General features: G+C 32.2%; 2 protein-coding genes across 2 annotated transcripts; both read right to left on the bottom strand.

Moving 5' to 3' along the window:
• Positions 1-2,696: 2,696 nt before the first annotated feature.
• LOC120086745 (histidinol-phosphate aminotransferase, chloroplastic) lies at positions 2,697-9,593 on the bottom strand. The gene is made up of 10 exons (XM_039043532.2): positions 9,343-9,593; positions 8,993-9,244; positions 7,826-7,909; positions 7,486-7,640; positions 7,300-7,397; positions 7,009-7,117; positions 6,484-6,641; positions 5,696-5,838; positions 5,218-5,358; positions 2,697-3,211 (listed from the first exon to the last, which is right to left on the bottom strand). The coding sequence occupies exons 2-10, from the start codon at positions 9,236-9,238 to the stop codon at positions 3,080-3,082; spliced, it is 1,266 nt and encodes a 421-aa protein (XP_038899460.1). The 5' UTR covers positions 9,239-9,244; positions 9,343-9,593; the 3' UTR covers positions 2,697-3,079.
• Positions 9,594-14,437: 4,844 nt separating this feature from the next.
• LOC120086994 (small ribosomal subunit protein eS4x-like) lies at positions 14,438-17,133 on the bottom strand. Its single transcript, XM_039043837.2, has 5 exons — positions 16,987-17,133; positions 16,428-16,505; positions 16,147-16,327; positions 15,363-15,460; positions 14,438-15,004 (listed from the first exon to the last, which is right to left on the bottom strand). Exons 1-5 carry the CDS (start codon positions 16,987-16,989, stop codon positions 14,570-14,572), a joined length of 795 nt encoding a protein of 264 aa, XP_038899765.1. The 5' UTR covers positions 16,990-17,133; the 3' UTR covers positions 14,438-14,569.
• Positions 17,134-24,294: the final 7,161 nt, after the last annotated feature.

Genomic DNA, 24,294 nt, shown 5'->3' with positions numbered 1-24,294 from the left:
TCCGTTCATTTTTGCATGTTCAATTACACATTATGTTAGAAAGAATTCATTGATTGTCAATAGCACCCGAATCTGTTAAGTTTCAGTATAAAGTCAATGATGGAAAAAATAAGATCCCACATAAGATTTTAAGGTTTTGTTTAGGATTGCGGTAACTTTTGAAATAATTGCTGGCAATTGTGCTATTAGAAAATTGAAAAGAAATCAAAGTGTTTGGTAGATTTCAGCTTAGACTTAAGAAAATAGGTTATAATGTTAAGTAAATAAATACAAAAATATTTTATTTTAGATATAATAACTAAAATAGATTTATAATCATATTTTTTTTAATTTTTTGTAATTTAAAATATTAAATAGTTGTTTAGTATGATAAATTTTGTTTGTTATAGATTAATTTTTAAATATTAAGGGAAATAATTTTTTAAAAAAACAAACAAATATGTATACTTTTTTCCTTTATATTTTCTTTGACAAACAAATATGTATACTTTTTTTAAAAATGATTGTGTGAGAAATAGGTAAATATATAAAATAAATTTTCTTTTTAAAGTATAAATCTGAAAACTAAATATTAATTAAAAATTCTATCGGATTTTGAGAGAATCTAAAAGCAAGTAGATAATGCTTTTAAAGTAAACATGAAATTAAGTGTTTTTAAAAGTGATTTTAACGGATTTAATTTAGATCAATTTTATCATACACAAAAACGGTTAAGATTTTTTTCCAAAAAACTTTTTGAGACAACTAACACAATGTCAAAATAACCTAAGTCATTTTTCATTAATACCAAGATTTTTTTTGAAGGGTGTATTATGACATCCAGCTGAATGACATAAAACAATAATTTACATTGGACACCAACAAAATGTTTGTTTCAAAAATATCAATACTTTGTAGAATATATGGCATCTGGTTGATAACTCTTACCTACAGGGGTTATTTAGCTCTAAATCTAAACAAATATCTTGATCCTACTGGTTTATAATTCTACGGGTATACATGGGTTAGGTCAGATCACGTTAAGATTTTTTAAACTAATCTGAAAATTATGATGGGTCATTTCTCAATCCTATCAATCTTGTTCAATAGGGTGACATAGTCCTAATATTATATTATTTGGTCCTCGGGATCATCGAGTAATTTTTCCTTTATATTTTCTTTGACAAATTGCCCAAAACTTATATACATTTGACCTTTTTTTTTTTTTTTTTTTTTTATATTTAAAAAAAAAATGTTTTTCTGACATTTGCTCGAAGTAAAATTTAATTTAGGTTTTCTACGTTTTCTATTCTTTTCCTCAAATTTATCTTGAGTAATAGCAAAAATCATAGTTTCGTCAATATTCATTTGCTAGTGGTGTGAATTTCATTGATTTTAGTTTAAAATGAGCGAAATTGAGAGTATGTATGCTCTAAATATGTGTGTTTATAGAACTAGGAAACAATTTTTTTGTTATTATTAGAGAAATCACATCGAAGTAAATCGTGTAATCTTTACTGTTTGGTTATCTTGAGGATGTATGTTCGTAACCTTAAGTTATGCAATCACATAGCTTGAGAATACGATTGCAGCGGTGAGTGCTATGAACAAACAAGCCACGATAACTAGATGGTAGAACTTACAATTTTGTATAGATATATAAATTATATACATCGTATTCTCTTTAACATCTATTATCAAAGTTCTACAAATTATTGCAACAATTACATTTATATGATCACATAAAAATACACAAATTTCAATAGAACACCACATAATTTTCTAATGATATAGATAATAAGAATAAGTATTGTCATTTCGAACATAGTTCGAAGATAAAACACTGATTATCATCTTAAAAGGTGATGATTTAATCTCTCACCCTTACAATTATTGAACTAAAAAAAATCTTAAAATTTATTTCTAAAATTAGAAGTCCAATGAAAGTCATGATTTAAGTATAAAACCAAACATTAAAATGATGTTAGAATGATTTAAGATATATTTGATAGTAGGTTCTAGCATGATAAAAATATTTTTTTTTACTAATTACAAGTCTCAATTTCTATCCAAAATTTAAAAAGTGACTTCAAAGTATTTTTTAAACATTTTTAAAATATGAAGGATAATATTGTAACCTTTAAAAAAAGTAAGAATATTTGTTTAAAAAAAGAATATTTGTAGTTTAACCTAAACAAGTTTTGGTAGCTATTGTTTTTTAAAAAAAATGGATTCAAAATGAACAATTATATTAACAAATATAAAGATTGTATGTTGTTGATTGAAAAATAACAATTAAACAAAAACATTTAAATGAAAAATAGGACTATTTTTCAAATATAAAAAAATGAACAAAAATATCAAAAGATCACGATAGACACAATCTGTGTCAATGTGATATTTCACTATTATTTATTAAAAAAATTTAATAGTTTTTTCATTTAAAATAATTTTTCTTTTAAATAATTATTTAAATTACCAAAACACACATCTAATAGTATAGAATACAATTCAAGTTGTCTCAAATTCAACGTAGTAAATGCTGGAAATCAAATAACAAAAATGTCTAAATTTTACTCAACTATAAAAACATCCTGAACTAGCCTTCAATTGCTGAATTTCACTCATAAAACAGTAATACCAAGTTCTATCCAACAACTATAACAAACAAAAATAGCAACTAAAAATTTTAATAACAAAAAAAAAACATTAAAAGATTTATTCTATCAACTATTTAAATTTGGTTTCAGATAAAACTCGAAGGTAAAAGTTAAATTGTTCCCTCAGACAATAAAAAATTCCCAAGTATACATTCAAGCATGTCTTCCAATGAGAATAAAGTGAGAAGAATCAGCAGACCAAGCCTCCTGTGTGAGCAAACGTTTGTGAGGTTTAGCAAAATCCCATGGACCAATGTCCTTTGCTCTGGTTTTCCTTCAACTAATTACAAAAAGATTCATCTTGTTCTCATTCCAAAAGGAAAACCAATATGAATGACATGTTTTAAGACAGCAGCTGTGACATAATTTAATCAAAGTGATATGAAAGGTGGACCCTAAATCCTTTGGATTCTATAGCTTCCCAATAAGTGGGACTTGTGTTATGATAGGCGTCGAAGGCAGTCCATCAAAGCATCTGTGTGTTCGGGCTTCCCGGCAGTCACACGAACATAGCCTTTTAACTCTTTCTTGTCGTAGTGACGAATCATTACCCCCATTTTTGCCAGGTCCTCCTGCATTGAGATTTTGCAATCAATTTCGGAATCACAACCAACAACAGGAAGTAGCAACCGCATTACAACGATCTCAGAGCATCAAAGCCAGAAGGAAGATGAATCTTATTGTTAAAAACTTTTTCTTGGAAGGGAAAAGCCTCACCAAGGAAACTGTGAATTTACAAGCTTCTTCAAAACAAACTGTGCAGCCTACCATCAACCAAATTTTGTTACCAAATGATAGAGAAATATGAAGTTCCCATGCCATAATGATATATGACGGAATGCTGTAGTACTTCGAACATTTTATTGAATTCTTCAAATGAGAACTCCAATACAAAGTTCCAGGGTTAGTTGAAAAGAGAGGGTTATCTGATTAAAAGTAGTTGATTGCAGATCCAAACTTTTATTAGATTCTGGTAAAGTTTCTGAAGGGGAAAGAGAGAGAGATTCTAGTGAAGATCTCCTATCAAGAGACACGAAAAGTACTGCTTGCCACTATTTTGAAAAATCATTTTATCTTTTGCTAGAGTTCGTTAGGAGGATAGTAAAAGAGATGGCTCTTCAAAATAGATGGCAGAAAAGCTTGCAATCTAACAACATATAGGATGGGAAGATTTGAACCTCTCACCTCTTGGTCAAGAGCATATATCTTAACTAGTTAACTAAGAAGCATAGATATGGATACGACACAACATAGACACTATGACATGCCCTTCTTTTAAAATCTAAGACATGGATATAGCAAGGACACATTTACTAAAATATACATTTTAAAAATATATATCATTTTTATACAAGAAAGAAATTCAAAGTCAATGAGTTTATGCATTATGAACTTGGGTGTATTTTGCTCCCAAAATTTTTTATTTGTCATGTGTCTATTTAGTATACTTAATAAGTGGATGCATGTCTAACAAATGTTGGACCTACTTTGACATTGTATAACTAGTTCCTAAAATATATGTTACACTAACAAGTGTTTGAGTGTCCAACATGAACACGCTAGCCAAATTAAAGTGTCCATGCTTCTTATGGGTTATCTTAGTAAGTTAATCCATGCTCAAGTTGGCACTTGGACACAAAGATGTTCCTCTCCCTCTTTCCTTTTCATTTTAGTGCCCAACTTGAACCTCTCTTTTCCAGAAAACATCTTACAAGGGCCTTATTTTCTCTACGGAGGTTTCCAAATTTCCATCAATCATCTTTGATTTGCTAATGATACCCTTATTTTCAGTGAAGATAATGAAGAGAGCCTAAATAATCTCTCAGCAATTCTCAATCTCTTTCAAAAAATTTGAGTCACAAAGATTAATCTTTACAAATTCTGTCACAATACAAACTGCAGCAACGAGGAAATCATTCGAGAAGGGCAACAGTTTCAACAGTAAAATCAGTCAATGGCCTATAGCCAGCCATTCCTTACATGTGGCTTCCTTTGGGAGGGCATCCATTGTTAAATAAATAGGCTTGGTGAGGTTTCTTTCAGCAAAAGACAAATGAATCCCTATCAAAGAGGAGAAACTAACCCTCATACAAACAAGGGTGTAAGAACCTGAGCCAAATTATTGAACATAACCAAATCAAAGCAAACCAAATAAGTCTGATTCAATTAACCATATTATGTTGTTTACAGGAAAAAAAGAGGATCAAAAACTGCTGCAGAACTCACTATCTTTCCCATCCCCCATCAACAAAGCACTACTCACTGCCTTCTGCCTTCTTTTCTTTCTTCACAAAGCCCTACTCACTGTCTTTCCCATCCCCCATCAACATTATGATCCTCTTCAACCACTGACCTCAAAAGATTTTCAGATCATTTGGATACAAAGATATAATTTTCAAATGATGGAAAGCATATTTATAAATAATATAACATCATGAACATATGCTAGAACTTTGGAATATTTCGTCCCCAAATACTTTTCTACTTTGATTAATAGCTAATGATCTTTATAAAAAGTGTTAGGGTTATGTTGCAAGTCTAGAGTGCAGTGGTAGTACATATGAAGAAAGTCATTTACCTTCAATTTCTTCGCATCCTTTCCTGAAGTCACCTCGCAAAGGATGAAATTAGAGTGACTAGGATATGGATTTAAAAATGGCACATCCTTTAGAAGATTGTACAACCTTTCACGTTCTTGTACCAGGGCATTTTTTACCTTCTGCGAAATAGAAAGCTCATATTAGAAATTAATCGAGCACCAAAATATTCTTTCCTTGTTACCAAGTATTTCGTCATTTTTTTATACTGAGTTTCTAAGTCCATTTACGCAAATCCCATCTAATCTAACAAGACAACTTCATGACACTATAATATCTAGTTGTCAAAAGATTTGTAGTATTTAATCTTGGATGGGTAGCCACTACAGGGATTGAATCCATTTCCATAGTCTCCTTATTCTCACATCTCCCAATGTCACTAAGTCAATCCAACGTGGCTACCAAGTAACATTGAAGCTAAAAGAATCGATCCAACAAACATTAACCGAGAAAGTTAACCTCCAAGTAGGTGGGGTTCTGCAAGGCTGCACATGCAGCAATTTCAGCAGCAACAGACACATTATAAGGTTGCTTTGCTCGCCAAAGATATTCAATGATACTCAAAGGAAATGCTCCATATCCCACACGAAGTCCAGCTAAACCTGCAATTTTACAAACAAAGATCTTGATGATCTCACATAAACAGGTAATAATAAAACTATGTCAATCAGTTGCCAAGAATGGAATTGTGGGGAACTATTTACATATTCAAGAAACAAAACACTTAAAATAGTAAAATAAATCTTCAGCAATAAGAAGACCATCGCCACAACCTTGCAACTAAAGTAATGGTTAAAATGTGTTCTAGGTTTAGCTTTTTGGCAGAAAAATCATACCAGACGGGCCAGCCTAGTAACAGGAATATATGTTTAACTTCCGCACGTCGACACCAGATATAACTATATAAGATAAAAGTTCTATCTCCATCAAGAAAAATACATTGGAACACAAGAAAACATGAGACTATTTCAATATGTAAGGCATGCCTCTGATGAGTTTTTCCAACTTACATGAACGATATAGCGTTTTTCGTACAAACTTTAAGGGACATAAGTTTAAATTAGTAGGAACGAGGACTTTTTGTTAGTTAAGAATCAAAAGCGCATGACAAACCTACTCTACTAGTGACACCAAATTCTGTCATTTAGATAACTCAAGGGTCATGAATAAAAAGGAAGTAGTACACAGTTAAACAAGTAAATTGTCCTTAAAAAAAGTGGTTAAAAAAAATGAAGAAGATCGTACACCTGCTCTTTTGCTGAAAGTTCGAAGTATAATCAAGTTTTCATATTTCTTCACCCACTGCATCTTTGATTCAATTGAAGAAAACTCTATATATGCTTCATCGAGAACAACTAGTATGGGGAGGTCAAGAATTTTCAAGAGATCTTCATCACTAATTACACTGTAAACAAGTAAAAGTCTTAGATGGAGGATGGGATAAAAATGACTGAATACAAAGTTTAACATGTTTAAGAATCACGCAAAATGGTCTATTTTTCACACAACATATAACAGATTTCAGTGTTAATAATTCGCCAAATTTATTTCAGAAGATCCCTTTTCCAGGAAGACTGCTGTGGCACAGAAAACAGCCCCTAAATCTGAATTATCTAGGGCACGTGCATGAAAATAGTACAGATGATTGTCATATCGTTCTTGAGCAGGTGTGATTTTCTCAATCTTGTAGAGCACAATTGAGTGAAAACTGAAAAGTGAGTTAGGTAGAAAAATGTGCAAGATCACAGATAATGATACAAACAGAGAATTACCTCCCATCTGGGTTATTAGGAGACGTGAGGAATATGCACTTTGGTTTTTCCTTATCAACAACATCTTTGATGAGATCCACATTCAAGGAAAAGTCTGGCTTCCTTGGAACTGCAGAATACCATAGGTAACATATATTGCAACAACTGTATGTGACGAAAGCAAGATATGTAGATATGTAGATTCAAATGACAGACCATTAAGAGATAAATATGGTGACTTTGATAAGCTTAAAGATTGCCCCTTAAAAGGAAGAAATTAAAAAATAAAGTGATAAATAAGTCGATAACTACCTTTAATGACAAGAGCACCATTAACAGCAGCATCAAATTCATACATCGTGAAGGTAGGAGGGCAGTCTATAATTTTATCACCAGGGTCCAACACACATCTACAACAATATTTTAAGAAATGAATGAAGTGTAAGGAAAAGTAAGAACTCAAATTCATAAACAAGGCAGAGATGATCCAGTTTTAACCGCATAATCAGATCAATGAGCTCATCTGCACCACATCCCACAAGAATATACTCAGATTCAAGACCAGAGTCTATGGCAAGTGCTGCTCGCAATTGACGACTTTCAGGATCAGGATAGACATATGGAAATTTCATTGTTCCCAAGGCTTCGAGAACCTACAAACAACTCAAAATTATAGTCCAACATAATACAAAACAAACAGAAATAATTAGTTGGCAGGTAAATGAATAACGATAACTTCCCCACCACAGAACTTCTAAGAAACAAAATTTGACAAATTTTCAGCAAACCAAGATTCTTCGTATATTGTACCAACAAGAAGGAAGGCATCAGTACTCACGTCAGGGGGAGGACCATAAGGATTTTCATTTGCATCTAATTTTATAATGTCCTCAGGCTTCCTTCCAAGATGCGTGGACAAAACCTACAGCCAAAGAAAATTAAGAACCACCTTGAAAGCTCATAACATGCGAATCAGTTCAGTTGTAAATCAATATAGCACAATTCATAATTTTGAAAGTAGATCCCCCAGGCTAAAGAACTTCCAGTTCTTATTAGTGTAATTGAGTTCAAAGCTGGTAACATACTTCCACTAAGTCATAAAATATAATAATAGGTTGCTAATTCACAATGTGATTAAAAACCATGAAGAGAAAACAAGAACCTCTAGAGAGACATCTATGTCCCATTAATTTACACACCTACCAATTACCAGATTGAACGCTTGAAGCAGGCAAGATAAGATTGGTTTCATTTTATTGGACTGACATCCATTTCCGTAGTTAGGGTTCGAGTCCCATTTTTTTAGATTGATCTTTTGTACACCCTTGTATATTCTAATGAAACTTATAGAGCTGGTAACATATACTTCTACTGAGTCATTAAATTTCACCAAGGAATAATTCATGTCACTTAGAAAACCATAAAAAGATAACAAAGAGCTTCTACTGAGATGTCTATACCTCATTAACTTACATTAGCCTTTGATTAGTATTCTGCAGCCGCAAGGCAAGGAAGACACCAGACATTCATTTGTCCTTGAGTGTCTAGGCTAGATTATATACACCTCAACTAAACTCAATTTTCTGACCCTAGTCAATAGACTTAAAGGATTTAAACCTAAGCATATGACCACCCTTGGGTTCGAATCAATGCCACTTTTGTCTATGTACTTTTATAACATGCCCCATTGCCACTTGGTTGGTCAACCCAAAGCGATTAGCACAAGAATGAAAATATTTGTCGATATGTCGATATATCCTTAAATAGAAGGATTCGACAAAGATATTAAATATCTCATGATATCTCAGTTTTCCTAGAAATGCTTGTAAAAACATAAAAAAATAAAAAAAAATAAATAATTATTAATCATATATATATATATACACTTACAGAGCATATAAATATTTTAAAATTGAAATTTTGTAATTAGCACCAACATAAGAATGAAAATAACTTAGCTAGCTAGAAATGGAGTACAACAGGGCAAAGATCAACATTGTTGTACCTCAAAAGGGAGAATAGGCTGATAAGGAGACAATTTTCTCAAATGGGGACGAATAAAAGAGTCACCAGTCAAGCTTTGTTGAGTCTCCTGGACGTGTTCTACTGGAATTTGAGATGTCATAGCAACAGCCCACTTCCTTCTACCTGCAACTGAGCAATTGGGTCGACGCGATGCCTCGGATGCAGGAAAGTTCGTCTTCAATTTAACCAGGCACTGGGTGGGGTTTGAAATATTGATCACACCCATCAATCTCTGCACAAGAAATGACGAAAAAACCAATGAAATTCGTGTATTTCAAAGCTGTAGCATTATGTTGGCAAATGATAGGATGAGCATTGAAGAGCCATTACCTGAATAGGAGATGGGTAGCAATGGATATGAAATGAGGATGAAGAAGACAAAGTTTAACCCAAAGCACAAAAGTTGAGTAGAAAAATTAACCCTAAACCACAGCTTGAGAGCAAGCAGAGGAGGAGAAGAATATTGGAATAAGATTTTTAGGTAGTGTTTGTTCTGAAGCTCCACCTTTGTTTGGGGCAAGTGTTTAGGAAGTCCACCTCAAAATTCTTTTCCATTCTATGCCTTGAATAGTAAATGTATTAATTTTTCTAACATATATATATATACATATATATTAATTATAATAATAATTTGGACAAAATTAACTCTTTTTCCTATATTTAAAAAGAGCTATAATATTTTTTTAAGGTGAAAATATTGTTCTTATCTTGTATATGGAAGTTGTGTTAATTCTAGGTCTACATTCTCAAATATCTCATTTTAGTATATCTAATTTTAATTCATATCCTTCTGATAAATCTTAAATTTAATCTATATTGTTGGTTTGTTGTTCATTTCTTAAAAACGTTTGGTTATTTATTATATTTTTACTATAAATTTTGAAAATACATTCAGTATATGAAAAATATTACTATTTTTAGTAATTTTTAATAAATAAAAAAATTAACTTCAAATCACTAGATTTAAGATGGATTGAAAATAAAGGAATTAATTTTGGATATACCAAAAATGATATTTTGATTTTTTTTTTTTTGGTAGTACTCTCTCTTCTACTTTTTTCCTCTTGGACCTTCTTCTTATTATTATTAAATTGTCTTTTAGAATACTCTATCTTTTCTTGTTTAAATTTTAAAATAAAGTATGGAGGTAACTCAACCAACAATAGTATTTTTGGTTAATTTAATTTAACAACATTTCCAAATTTTTTACTAGTCAATTAATTGAGGCCAAATAAAAATTAAAAACACAAATTTAGAATATTTTTTAGTTCCTCGAATTAGGGGAAATAATTATAATTTTAGTTAAATCTCGATCTCAAAATTGATGAAAATCAATATTTCTTTAAATTTTTTTGAGAAAGTAATTAAAATTGAGTTGATATGAAATACAAATAGACTATAATTAATAAAATAAATAATATTTAATTTTAGGTTAGTCATATTAAAAAAAAGTAATTAATTAACAAAATATACTTAAGGTTAAAAAAAAACAAGTCCGGTATTCAATTTAATCCAAGTCATATGCAATTAAATATATATCTCGTTTTTCATGTAGTCATTTTAAAAAATCTACCCAATATATTTTATTTTAAATTAATCATTTTTTAAATATTTAAGTTAGTCTATTTAAAATGAAAAAGATAAGAACCACAAGTATATATTTTTATTTAATTATGTTATAACAAATTAAAAATATTTTATTTTAAACTTGACTCCATTAAAAACATTAAAATAAATAATTAAGAAACATATTTAAACTAATCTAAAAGGTAAACATTCATTGAATGCAATAAAAACATTTAGATCATTTCTTAAATGTACACTCTAAATACAGACATCTTATAAACCTAAACCCTAAAACTTGCACTTTATATACAGTTTTCTTTAACTTATGTCACCTAAACACCAAATTTAATTCTCAAATTTAATATTTTCAAGCTTGAGATCTCAAACTTGCACGTCAGACACTTTTAAGAAATCGGCGAACTAAGATGAGGATTGTTTGTTGTTTACCTTTAAGACAACATGTAGGGCAGAATTTAGATACATAGTTAAGATTAAAAATCTTCAATGAAAAAAAAAATCTTCGTTCCATCTCCATTGAAAAACAAAATTGTTATAGGTGATTTTGGACATAAGAGTGTGGTTGCCATTTAGAGACAACAATGTCTCAAGAAGAAGCATGATACGAGCCAAAAGTGGAAACTGATGACCAAGATGGGCCAAGAAAAATAAGGCTGACTTGGCCCAAACATTACGCATGCCCCGACTTGAGAGAGCGCTTTGGGCTCGAGATATGATCCAAACAAGATGCTTGATCGAGGCTGACCAGAGTCGAACATAAATCAGGCCCACCTCTTGGCCCGATAGGTCATCGGATTGTCCTAAAACGATTCCAAAACCCTAGGGTACAACCTACATCAACTTTCCTTATGAGAATACACCCCTTATGTCTCCATATGAGATAACTTGAACCTCTGACTTCTTTTCGACTTCTTTTCTTATTCTATAATTCTCTTATTGACTTAGGTATTAGAGCCTTTGTTTATTTACTTTTTTTTTTTTTTTTTGCAGGTCCTCTCTTCTTCAAATCACAAATCCACAATTGTTGTCACATGGGGTCAAATACGTTTACCCTTAGCCAAAATTTGACATCAATGATAATAATCTCTTATGTAACAACCATGTAAGATCTCAAAATCAAATTGATCTTAAGCAACATATAAATAATGGTTCATAAAAAAAAAACTAAAACTCACTAAAGGAAATAAAAGTAAAGTTGAAAACTTAGATTGAAAAACAATCAAAATTAAGAAAATTAAAATCCTCAAGGCTCTAATTTCCAATATTGAGCCAAACAAATACTTTGAAATTAAAAAAAAAAAAAAAAAAAAAAACCTAAATTACAAATTTAGTTCATATAATTTAATCTCATGATTTCAGTCTATATAATTTGATCATGTATAAAATCCACGTAAATAATTCCTGCCTATACAAGTTATTGTTACTTATCTTTATCCATAAAATAGTGAATCTCTTATCTAGCATTTTCTTCATTTCTCACGTAAGAGAATATTCTATTAAAAGAATTTCTTTCATTTCTCTCGTGTAGTAAAATATATGAATTATTGTTGATTTTTTTAAATAATCATGTAATTTAAATAATTTAAATAAATAATGACACAAAATAGGATGAATGGAAACTATACGAAAAAAATTACTTTTTTAATCCTCGAGTTTAGAAGAATATATGTGTTTGGTCTTTAAATTTTTAAAATATACATTTTTAATCCTCAAGTTTTTTAGAATTTGTTCATTTGGTTCCTAAGTTTTTAAAATATACATTTCTAGTCACTGAGTTTTTAAAAATAGGTTTAAAAAGTCCCGACATTAATTTATTATTATTTTAAATTAAAAACTAATTTATTTAAGATTACCTCTTTTCTCTAAAATTATTTTTTAAACACATTGTTGTAATTTAAAATTTCATATAATTATATAAAGGGAATATATATATATATATAATATAGTTGAGGACCTTTTAACACATATTCTTAAAAACGTGAAGCTAAAAGTGTACATTTTGAAAACTTATCGACTAAATGCAAACTCTAAAGGTATATTTTAAAAATTCAGGAACCAAACACAATTATTCTTCAAAACTCATGGACTAAAAAGGGTAGGTAAATCATGGGCATGATACACAACACGATTTAAGTAAATCATGTACTATATCCACAAAATATCGTGAAAATTGTACACAATTTTGACGATGGGGATCTGATAGGGATGCACACAATCGTGTACATGATACACGATTTCCATTTTAACTTATGTAGTAGGTATACGAGTTTATTTTAATTTTTAAATATGAAAAATATTTGAAATTTTATATCCAAGAACTAGAACAAAATTTCCTAATTTTGGCTCGAAAATCATAATTTAATTCGCGAAAATTTCCAAAATCCATATGCAAAATTTAGAAAAACGGGAATTTGAATTTACTTTTTCACTTTCCTTCTTTGAAAAATTTCCATGTGCATTTTAATTTACATAAGAACTTCACAAATTCTTCCCACTTTTTTTTCTAGTCAATTAACTTTAATGGGAATTCAATTTACAAAAACTTCCCTAAATTCAAATCCTCGTGTCCATGATTTTCATGTGAAAGGTGTTCTGGAAGACCAAATTTGTGTACCATATAAACTAGTTTCTTGAAAATCCAAACAACCCTAAATCTGTCATTATTTCCATCTTTACTCCAAATCCGACATTTTTTTAATGGAACATATAACTTTGATGATATGAAAATTGTAAATTTTAATATTAAATTAATTTGAATGATTAAAGGCGTATTTTGAACTAGTTTCAGTATTTGTGAGGGCTTGTTTCTAATAATAGTAAGAGTTGGATGTTTTGTGTTGGTTTGCCTCTCGGTGAGACTGATCATCGGGTTTCCTTAACTTCTCGTCTTATACGTTATCTTGGTTTGTTTCTTATTTCAGACAGACACTCGTGTGCTATGATAGTATTTCTTGTTATCTTCTTTTTGTGGCTTTTCCATATGAAAAGATCATATTCATTTATCTCTCCCTCTTTTTTCCCTTCCTAAATTGACTTGTTTCAACTTTTCTTTCATTTCCATGTTTTCTCTTGAATCCTTTTATAGTTTCCTGGACAATTTTTCGACTGCAACTTCATTCAAGCTTGGCTGTGTGTGGTTTGTCTTTAATGGAATGGTAGGGTTCTGAATTCTAATTCTCATAATTTCATTCTTAATTCTCAGAAGTTGGTCATTAAAGGTGGTTACCATAAGTGACCGTGAAGTTGGTAGCCAAAGATAATCTTTTTCGCCCAACAAAGTGCTTTCGCCGTTGGTGTTCTTTCCGATCTCCCGCATTTCACCGCTCCACCGGAAATTCCCTCTGCCCCTATCATACTCCAACTTGGTAGTTTCCACCTCCTGTCCAGGGTTGAACCCTAAGATTTGATGGCAATGATTGTTGTCATAGCGAGATGATAGTAACCAACTATAATTGTTGTCAAAATTAGTCATGAGTGGAGTCATTGAACATTTGAAGGAGAGATTGCTATTTTTAAACATGGGTCCAAAGAATCGAAAGAAATTTTCAATTATCCAATAAATCTAACTTGTCGACGCCAACAACATTTTCAAAATATTAGAACTCCACAATATCACTCGACATTTAAACTTTTGATAAAAATGGCAATGTCAGATGAAATTTGAGAGTGAAAGTAATTTACACTTCAGCTAAATAGGGCTTTCCATGTTTTCCTTTTCTTGTCTGTATCTATGAACTCCCATTACTCCCACCCTACAAAATTTTTAGAAAAAACATTTGAATATAATTATTGGAAGAGAATTATACTCCATTAACCAAAAAAACAAGTACAATTATGACAATTTCCAAAAGATAAATCCATTAAAGCAGAGAGTTTTGGAATGACAAAATCATAGCAGTAGCTCACACAACAAAAAACAAAACTAACAACAGCAAAATCCCACCTTTCATCAATGACTACACTACACTAAATCTTAAGCGGTAACTGCGGCTTGGCTTGCCAGCCTCTTCCTAGCTTCTTCAATGATGGATAATTTAATACCCTTGCCCTTGGGTAGGGACACCCATGGCTTAGTCCCCTTACCAATTGTGAATACATTGCCCAGTCGAGTCGCAAATTCGTGTCCGGTTGCATCCTGAATGTGGATTGTTTCAAAGCTTCCCTTATGCTTCTCCCTGTTCTTTATCACTCCAACCCTGCCCCTGTTTCTTCCACCAGTCACCATCACAACATTTCCTACATCAAACTTAATGAAATCAGCAATCTTGTTGGAGTCAAGGTCCAGCTTGATGGTGTCATTCGCCTTTATCAGAGGGTCAGGATAACGGATAGTGCGTCCATCATAAGTGTTCAGATAAGGGATGCCCTTTTGCCCAAACTGCACTGAGCGAACTTTGCACAGCTTATACTGCAAAAAAAATAAGTAAGTCAACCTTGAATCGTCCAATTATATGATGGACAACAGTGTCCAGGGACTCCAGCCTGTTACTTCAGAGTGATATAGGATTTTGATTTATTTCCCTACATGAACGCCACGTGATAATAATCTTAAAAGAGCAGCTAACATGAAGAAAACACGCTGAAAAATGTAGAATGGTTTTAGAATACAATATTCCATCCGGATAAGAGCTAAACCTCTCCCATATGATTCATGAATTATTGATGCCAAACACTCTTTGTAATTGCATCTATATCCCTTTGCTTTATACAACAAGATTGTAACAAATAGAAGGCCAAAGTTCAATATCCAAAGGATAGTAGCTAACCTTAGCCTCTTCATCCCTAACCGAGTGTAGGCGGAATCGACCTTTTGTGTCATAAAGAAGCCGGAAATTCTCGTTTGTCTTGGGAATTGACACGACGTCTAAAGAGAAGGGAGAGACAAAATAAATTAGTGTTGGGCTTGGGCTTAAAATGTACATACAAAAGTAATAAACATATCAAAAATGAAGAAACAATACAACGAAGTTTCAAGCAGGGAATGTTTATGAGTTGACAGACAAATAACTGAAAAATATTATCAATTATATTATCTGGTTTGGAGATGGTAATCTGGCAGGTAAAGCAATAGTTGCATTCCCTATGATTTGCCCCATTCCCAGACAATATTTTTAGTAGGAAAAGAATAGATTTAAATGCCATCTTCAACTGAGAAGAATGGGAAGAAAATACTAAAACAAAATGATAGTAGAAGTACAACCAACACTCAAGCCACCAAAAATACATAATATACAACTTACAATAAGGACCCCACCAGCCATTAGTAATGATGTAACAACAACACTCCATTACTTCCCTAATTCAGTTCCATAAAATCAACAGCCAATTCCAAGAATAAAAAAACTAATTTAGCAAGCTATTCTAACAACTCCTATAGTGCCACTTGTGTAAAATGATCAGCAGTTCATAAAATCAACAGCCAATTCCAAGAATAAAAAAACTAATTTAGCTAGCTATTCTAACAACTCCTTTAGTGCCACTTGTGTAAAATGGTCAGTATATATTGGAACTCAAACAATAGTATAGTTACAACGCTTAAGATGAACATACCCATGAAACCAGCAGGGAAAGTCTTGTCTGTCCTGACCTTCCCATCGACCAAAACATGTCGTTGCATTAAAATTGCAATTACCTCACGGTATGTGAGAGCATATTTCAGTCGGTTCCTCAATATAAGGATCAATGGGAGGCATTCCCTTGACTTATGAGGTCCAGACGAAGGTTTGGGGGCCTACAAACAGATTTCAGAGGCAGAACCAACTGTCAGAAATAAGTGTGATGCATAAACTCGAGAGAAAAAGTAAAATAAATGAAACTACAAAATGACTCACAAATGCACCACCAAGCTTGTCAAGCATCCAATGCTTCGGAGCATTGAGCCTCTTCAAATGTTTCTTCAGTCCCCTTGCCTATCATAGCCATAGGCATTAATTTTAAAGAAAAATGTATCTATTTAGAACACCAAAACACAAGCATATACACAGAAATCCGGAGATCATAAGGCAAAAATAAATAACCGTGGACAAAAATCACAAAACTGTGCTGATGCCAATATGATCTTGCGTTTACCATAACGCCATACATATATTTGGACTGCAGAATGCCAATACTCATCTTGCGTTTAGAATACAGTCCCAAACAAGGACACATACATCAATTATATTTAAATAAAATGAACCCATTGGCGAAAATCTTCACATTGTTGTGCCCAACAAATTGTCTCAGAAAAATAACAAAACAAAGGCGTAATCACATCACAAAGTAATCCATCTGAAGACAAACGAGAGACCCAAAACAGATAACAGAAGTCTAACATTCAACGAGGATGGAAAGAAAGAAAGAATGGACAAATGAAACAAAGTAAGAAATAGTTAAAATGAGATCACCGACCATATTTCGGAGCTAAACTGGAGTCGGCAGCTGTGGGGAGGGAGCAGCGGCGTTTGTGGAAGAAGCTAGGGTTCTTTCGGAAAGGAAGAAGAGGCAAGATTTTTTTTTATTTAAGTAATTCTCAGACACGTGCCTTGCACGTGGTTCACTATTTTATTATGTCATATACTAAAATTATATAGGGAAAAATACATTTTTGGGTATATTTTATATTTTGTTTAAAATGTTACATATTTAGGGGTCATTTGGAGCATCAAGTTGATGGAGTGAGTTATTATAGACACTCTATGTTAGGAGTACCAAATATAATAGTGGTGTATACAACTATTTATAACTTACGATAAAGTATAGTAAATACTATTTTCAAACCTTTTTTGCTATAGTATTTACTATTTATCACCCATCATCTATTTTCTTATTTGCTACCGTGTTTATATTTTCTACCCAAACAAAAATAGTTTATACCTCAAATACAAACTATTATAACCCAATCTAAAATAGTTTGTGCCCCAAACACTAACTATTATAACCTATTGATTATTATAACTCACCAACTATAATAACCAGTGATTATAAAACCTAACTCAGAATCTCAAAACCTCATCTTAGTACTAAAGTTTTGAGTTTCGTTTCTATTTACTCTCTCGATTTCAAAATGATACAATATTACTTTTGAAATTTGAATTTCGTTTCATTTTGGGCCCTAAATTTCTATATTTACCTTTTTAATCTCGATTTTTCAATTGGGTTTGGTTGAACACTTTTTAGACCCAACCTTATTATAAGTTTTTTTTTTCTTTTTTTTAGCTTGAAATACTCTAATTAAATAATGAACCCAATCTAAACATGCAACACTTGGGTTTGGCTGGTTTAGATTACTCGGATAATTTATTTATTACTTTTTTTTGTTCTAAAAATAAGTAAAATGTTAACATGTAAAAATTTTATTTAATTATTTTCATATATTAAATTAAGATAACTATCCAATTTCAATTTCAATGTATATTATATTATAATTTTTTATTTTTAAAGTGCTAAAAAATCATTACATATTCTTTTTTAGGTTAAAATATCATTTTAGTATTGTGATAGTTGCAAGTGCACATGTCAAATTAGAGAAATGGTTAACAGATTGGATATCATCAGAAGATCAAATGCTCAAATTACTTGAGCCATCTTAGGATTGTATTTAATTTAAGGATTGGAAATATGATGGATTATGAATTTAAACTAATAAAAATGAAAAAAAAAAAAAAAGCAAAGACCAAATTTCAACAGTAAAAACTTTCCAGGATATTATTTCACTACTCAATTCATTAATTCATGCTTAGGTTTTATGGATTCTTGTGCTCAATGATGCGTTTAAATCTAGAAACTAAATTTCAGATTACTTTCTTTTGAAGAACAATCTTTTCTCATGCAATCCTATTTGATTCCTAATCTTTCGAAATCAAGTTAACAAATATGACATTAAGCAAATTCATAATCAATTTTCATTATAAATTGAACTATTTCCATGAGAGAGTAACAATGATCCAATATTATAGATCCAGTTAAATGCACATTCTATTAAATTGAACATTTAACCTAACATTCATTGATAACCAATAACAATAATAAAAAGAATAAAAAGAATGACAATAACAATGAAAAATAATCAAATTCACAATATCCATAAGAATTCTAAGAACTAACGTAAATCTATGAATAGATTCATCAACATCCTAGAACTAAAAAATATAGTCACTTATTACTATCAAAAACATATTTGAATCAATTTAACAACCATACAAAGAATAATAAGAGAAAAGAACAAGGGAAAACTATTATCAAAGTAAGTCCTCATCATTGGATATTGTCAGCAACTCCTTGATTTGCCCATTGGAATGGATGATCAGCTTTTAAGCACTTTATCCACTCTCTTTCCCTTATCTGCATCCAGAACGCTTTCTAGTGTATAAATTTTGATCCCCAAAATGGCCGCCAAACCCTATTTTTATAGCGGATTTCATGATAGCGCTGCGACGTTGTCGAATTTCTTGAGCCATAATACTTCGTAGTGTTGCAACACTGCTCACTAGTGTTGTAGTGCTACCCAAAAACATGCTCTTAGGTTGAAGCATCGTGCAAACGTTGAAGGAGCTTTGCACCGCTCATCCATCAACTAATCTGGCCTCTTTATCTCCCCTTATTTGTGGAAATAACCACTAAATGACTTTAGTGGGCACAAATAGACTATTTTTACTCAGTTAAACTTCAAATCTTGCTATTTCACTCAACTTTTGAAAATCACTAGTAAACAACATTAAATATAATAATATTAAGTAAAAACAACTCTAAATTAAAGGTGAATAAAACACTTTTCAAGTGCTTTTCATATTGGTACCTTGAGATTTATTCTATTTTAGTCTTTATATTTTCAAATGTTCAAATATTATCTTGTATTTTTAATAATCTTAAAATTAATTCATTTTGTTAGTCTATTGTTGATATAGAAAATTGAATCAATAGTAAATTTGTATTCTTAGAAGAAAGTATCTCAAGTTCTCTACAAAATAAAGGAAATTGAACATCAGTATGGTGTCAAGCCACACACATGAACCGACATTTAAGTGAGTGTTGGGTTTATGAGTAACTTGGTAATAGAAAATAGTAGAGCATTTTTAGCGTACCTTTAACAAAACATTCCTATCATTTATATAGATTTAGTATTGTGTAATGGTTGCATAGGCTCATAACTTTTTCCTCTTCACAATTCACGAAATCATTGAGTCGCTACTCTTCAAGTGGCTACAACACCACTACCCAAGGTGGCAACCATGACTCATACCCCCGACTCCCCACCAACTCATTCATGAATTGTCCGTTAGGAATTTAGACTACTACCTCTCGGCCTAACAAATGTCCAAATGTGCTTCATGGGTCTTAGAGGTCCTCCTATATGGTATTGCTAAAACCTCAATTATACTGTTAAATCCTTTGCAGAAGTTCTCCTGTTAGGATTTATGCCCCAAAGTCTTGTAATTTATTAGTTGATTAATTTAGATATTAATTATGCAATATTAATTTATCTATTAACCAACAAATCCAAGGTTATAGTATGAATTCTTGAACTTATATGTAGTTGATATACGACTTGCTCGATTAACAAAAGCGACAACCCTAAATGATCAGCATAATTCTCTTTAAATAATCGAATCTAAGAAAGGAAACAAATCTTCATTTGGAAAAGATAAATCGCGCCTCAATAAAGGAAAATATCGGACAAAATATTACACCCAGATATTTCCAGATAAGGAAAATATTCTGCATAAAGATACTTTAATATCACAGACAGATGTTAAGACTAATGGAACTCGATTTACAAGATCCATGAGTGGAAGCGGATCGTCCAAATCTCATTTAGATTGAAAACAAACATTTACAGTAAACATTCAGATTATGCATCTTAATAAAAATTACAACATGTTTTTTAACATAAAAAAGAGTCTAGAGATTATACCTTTGAAGAACTCTTTTTCATGTAAATCCCTCAAATTGTCGCAAACTACTCAAACAGTCACAAACTCCTCGAACTGTTGGGATTGGTGTCCTAATTCTCCCGGAGTCTCATTGTTTTGTAAAGATATACATTGTTTGATGAATAAAATAAATGTTATTTAATTCTGACATTTACTCATATCCAATAAACAAAGCTCCTTGGTTATCTTATGTGAACTTAAGCATGTATGATATACAAGTGGATCATGCCTTAAGTGTTAACCTAAATAGGTCTGTAGTATAAGGATTAATGTGGGATACCTGATCCTGGTGACACTACGGATACGACCCACTTTGTAGAGGTTTGCAAGTGTTGTGAACTACTACAGATTGTCGCACTTCTGATTGGTTAAGATGGACATATAATATATCTGTGGTAAGGATAGTTCAGTTGTTGATTTTTAGTGGAGTGCCTGATAGTTAACAGATGGTAGATCCTGTGACTAAAGAGTTTAGTCAGTTATTCACGTACCGTTGGAGCTTCGAGCTACAGATTCATAAGGTCCCCTTGGTAGCTCAATGGATTCAGTTGAGCATCAGTTCTTGGTGTTGATCTGAAATGTTCAAACTGACAAGAGGTATTTTGATTATATATGATACAATCGGTATGATGTATGAGATACATCTAGTGGAGGATTAATGTAAATGAGATTTACATTAAGTACCATGGAATAGAAAAATAACTATGGTTTATATGTTTCATGAGATGAAATATTTAAACTATAGGTTATAAATATAGTATGATAAGTTGGTTATCATATATATTTATAATAATATTAATTATTGGATAATTAAATCTTTTTCTATAACCAATTGAGTGGGAGGTTATTGGTGGTTCATGGTAACCGTGAGATAAAAGGAAAATAGTTTTCCTAATTTTAGTAAGTTTTGGCAAAAAAGATTTGAGATTTCTCTCGCAAAAAGAAAACTCATGGAGCTTGTCAAGTAAATACAGATTTACCAAGCAATAGCTTGTTTTAGTAAATGATCATGTAGTGTTTTGTAAGTGACAAACACTGAGCTAAACGATCGCTTAGCTTTTGCTAGACAATCGCTTAACTTTTGCTAAACAATTGGGCATCGACCTATACGATAGGTTTCAGCCATCTTCTACTTGCCCAATCTTGTACACGAATGTTGTTTCCTCCATTCGTCTGCCTCAAACCAAGTCCAAACAGAGCCCACCCTCTGGATTCTCACACTGAGAATACCAAGGTAGCCTTCTTGGTGGTGTCATACTCAACTCGACATCGTTGTGGTTTTGTGGAGGCCGTTCGTGTTCTTGTTGAGGAGTTTGTGACATAGGCGACTGCTGAGTTTGAGTGCGAAGTGTTCGTGTAGTGTTGCGGTCATGTTGTTCGAGCGTTCGAGGTTGTTATGTTCGAGCGTTCGTGAGCAAGGAGTGTGGAGACGAGTCAACAAATGTTTGTAGCTTTTCTCCTTGATTTCTTATTGTTCATGCTGTAATTTCTGTATTGATTGCAAACTATTTGTTTCTGTATACGACTGGAATTGTAATGTTCATACATGATTATAATTTGGAATGATCTATTCCGCTACTCATGGAAATCCTCGTATTCGATTTCCTTCACGAACAACAACAAGACTTGAACCAAAAGAGGAAGACACAACCACTTGGTGACCTCAGTATTCTTAGGGTGAGAACCCATGAGTGGTGGACTCTGACTATTTTGGTTAGGAGGGAGTTTGTGAGTTTGGAGGTGGAAGACGATCGAGGAAGAAGAAGACTCTCGTATAACAAGATCACTCAATCGTGTAGTCAGTGAGCCTATTGTATATGTTCTCTCAATCTATCGTATAGATTCTCCAAAATTCGTGTAGCTTAGATATAGAATAATAAAATCATATTTTATTTATTCCATTTTTCCATAAAAACCAACTAACCTCCCACTAAGGTAGTTAGAGAGAAAAAGGGATTAATTATCTAAATAATTAATAATATAAATAGATATGATAACCAACTTATCATATTATATTTATAACCTATAGTTTTAATGTTGCATCATATACAATATAAACTATAGTTCTTTTTCTCTATTTTATGGCATTTAACATAAATCATATTATATTAAATTTAACAACTATGAATCTCATTCATAGATAATATATTTGAATCACATTCAAATATTTATTCCTCCAAATAAACAATAATGTAATAAATACATTATGTTAATTATATCATATATAATTGAACCAGTTTAATTATATCATATATAATCAAATTCTCTTTTTATTAATTTGAACAATTCAAATTAACCCAAAAACTGATTCTCAACTGAATCCTTGAGCTACCAAGGGGACCTTATGGACTTGTAGCTTGAAGCTCCAACGATACTTGAAATAATTAATTAAACTCTTTAATTACATTATCCAGCATCCGTTAACTATCGAACATTCCACTAAAGACCTACAACTTCACTCTTCGCGCTGCAGATATAATTCTATGTCCATTGGATATAACCAATTAACAGTACGATGACCTTCACAAATCGCTCAAAAGTACAGCTAGGCCAAATTCCTGTTTTGCTCCTGTAGTTATATCTAACTCCTTAAATACCACTGATTCCTCTAATGAACAATAGATCATAGTCCCACTGTTTTGGGAAGGGGTGAATTTCATCTTGTGTAGCTGAGTTCCCAACTCCCTGATGCTTGTTTTTGTGAAGTGAATTATGGATGATATGCGATGGTGAAATTGCGTTGTGCACTCAAGTTTCCTCAGTGGAATCCAAGTGTAAATTCTACTGAGTTTCCTGGTAAGTCCAGGGTCGAACTCAGGGACTTGTGAAAACAGGTTGCATTGGTAATTTTTATGAAAGCTTTGCGGTAATCGGATAAATAAATAAATTGTTGGAATGGTTGTTTGTGTTAATGAAAAATAAACAAATGTGGCGGAGCTTGAAAAGAGTTGATTAAACGGGAATTGCGATGAGTATGCAGTGAACGGGTTGAGAAAAGTTTCGGCTAACACTTCCTAGGATGCGTTCATGCAACATGCATACAACAGTAAACCACCTCTCGGTGCGAATGCCACGACTTCTAAGGCTAGAACGTATGCGATATATGCGCTAAGTCTATAGGACCTACACATAAGTCTCTATTCTTATTTATGCAATGACAAAATGACACACACAAATAAGGCGACCATATAATATCATTCCCATCTCTAGGATGCATGCGATGCAAGTTGGCAAATAGAGCTTATCTCTAAGTCCCTATCTCTTGTTTATGCAATTCTAATCTTGCTCTTTCAAGTCTAGATTCTAACCTAGCTCTCTCGAGTCATTAGGTTCTTTCTTTAGACTCTCTCTCGAGTAGCTCTAAAGGGTATTTTGCACAGCATAAAACAAGACGATCACAAGCAATGAACTTCCTAGGTCATGTTAGTTTAGTTCTTCCCAACCCATTCGACTAGTTTAGCTACTCATGCGTACTAGGAGAGTGAACAAATGTAGACATAGAACTTCCATTGTATAAATATAAAGATGAAATACAAAATAACAATGCAAGTATAGAATAAAGAGCCTGGTAGCAATCTCTTGCTGCCCAGGCCTTTACACTGTTTTTCTACTCGTGTTCAAAAGATAGTCTCGCTCTCGTGAGAGTCGGCCTGCTCTCTGCTTCTACGCCTCAAGGTTCTCTCTTAAGTTGCCCTGAGCGATCTCCGGCGTCACCACTCTTCTTTTGCTCCGCCTTAAAACGAAAAGAAAACTATGAACAAAGACGAGCTGAGCTCTTGAATTCGTA

This window comes from Benincasa hispida, chromosome 9 (assembly GCF_027475165.1).
Source record: "Benincasa hispida cultivar pf3 chromosome 9, pf3_genome.v1.1, whole genome shotgun sequence".
NCBI classification, from domain to species: domain Eukaryota; kingdom Viridiplantae; phylum Streptophyta; class Magnoliopsida; order Cucurbitales; family Cucurbitaceae; genus Benincasa; species Benincasa hispida.
This window is presented reverse-complemented; position numbering and strand designations above follow the sequence as displayed.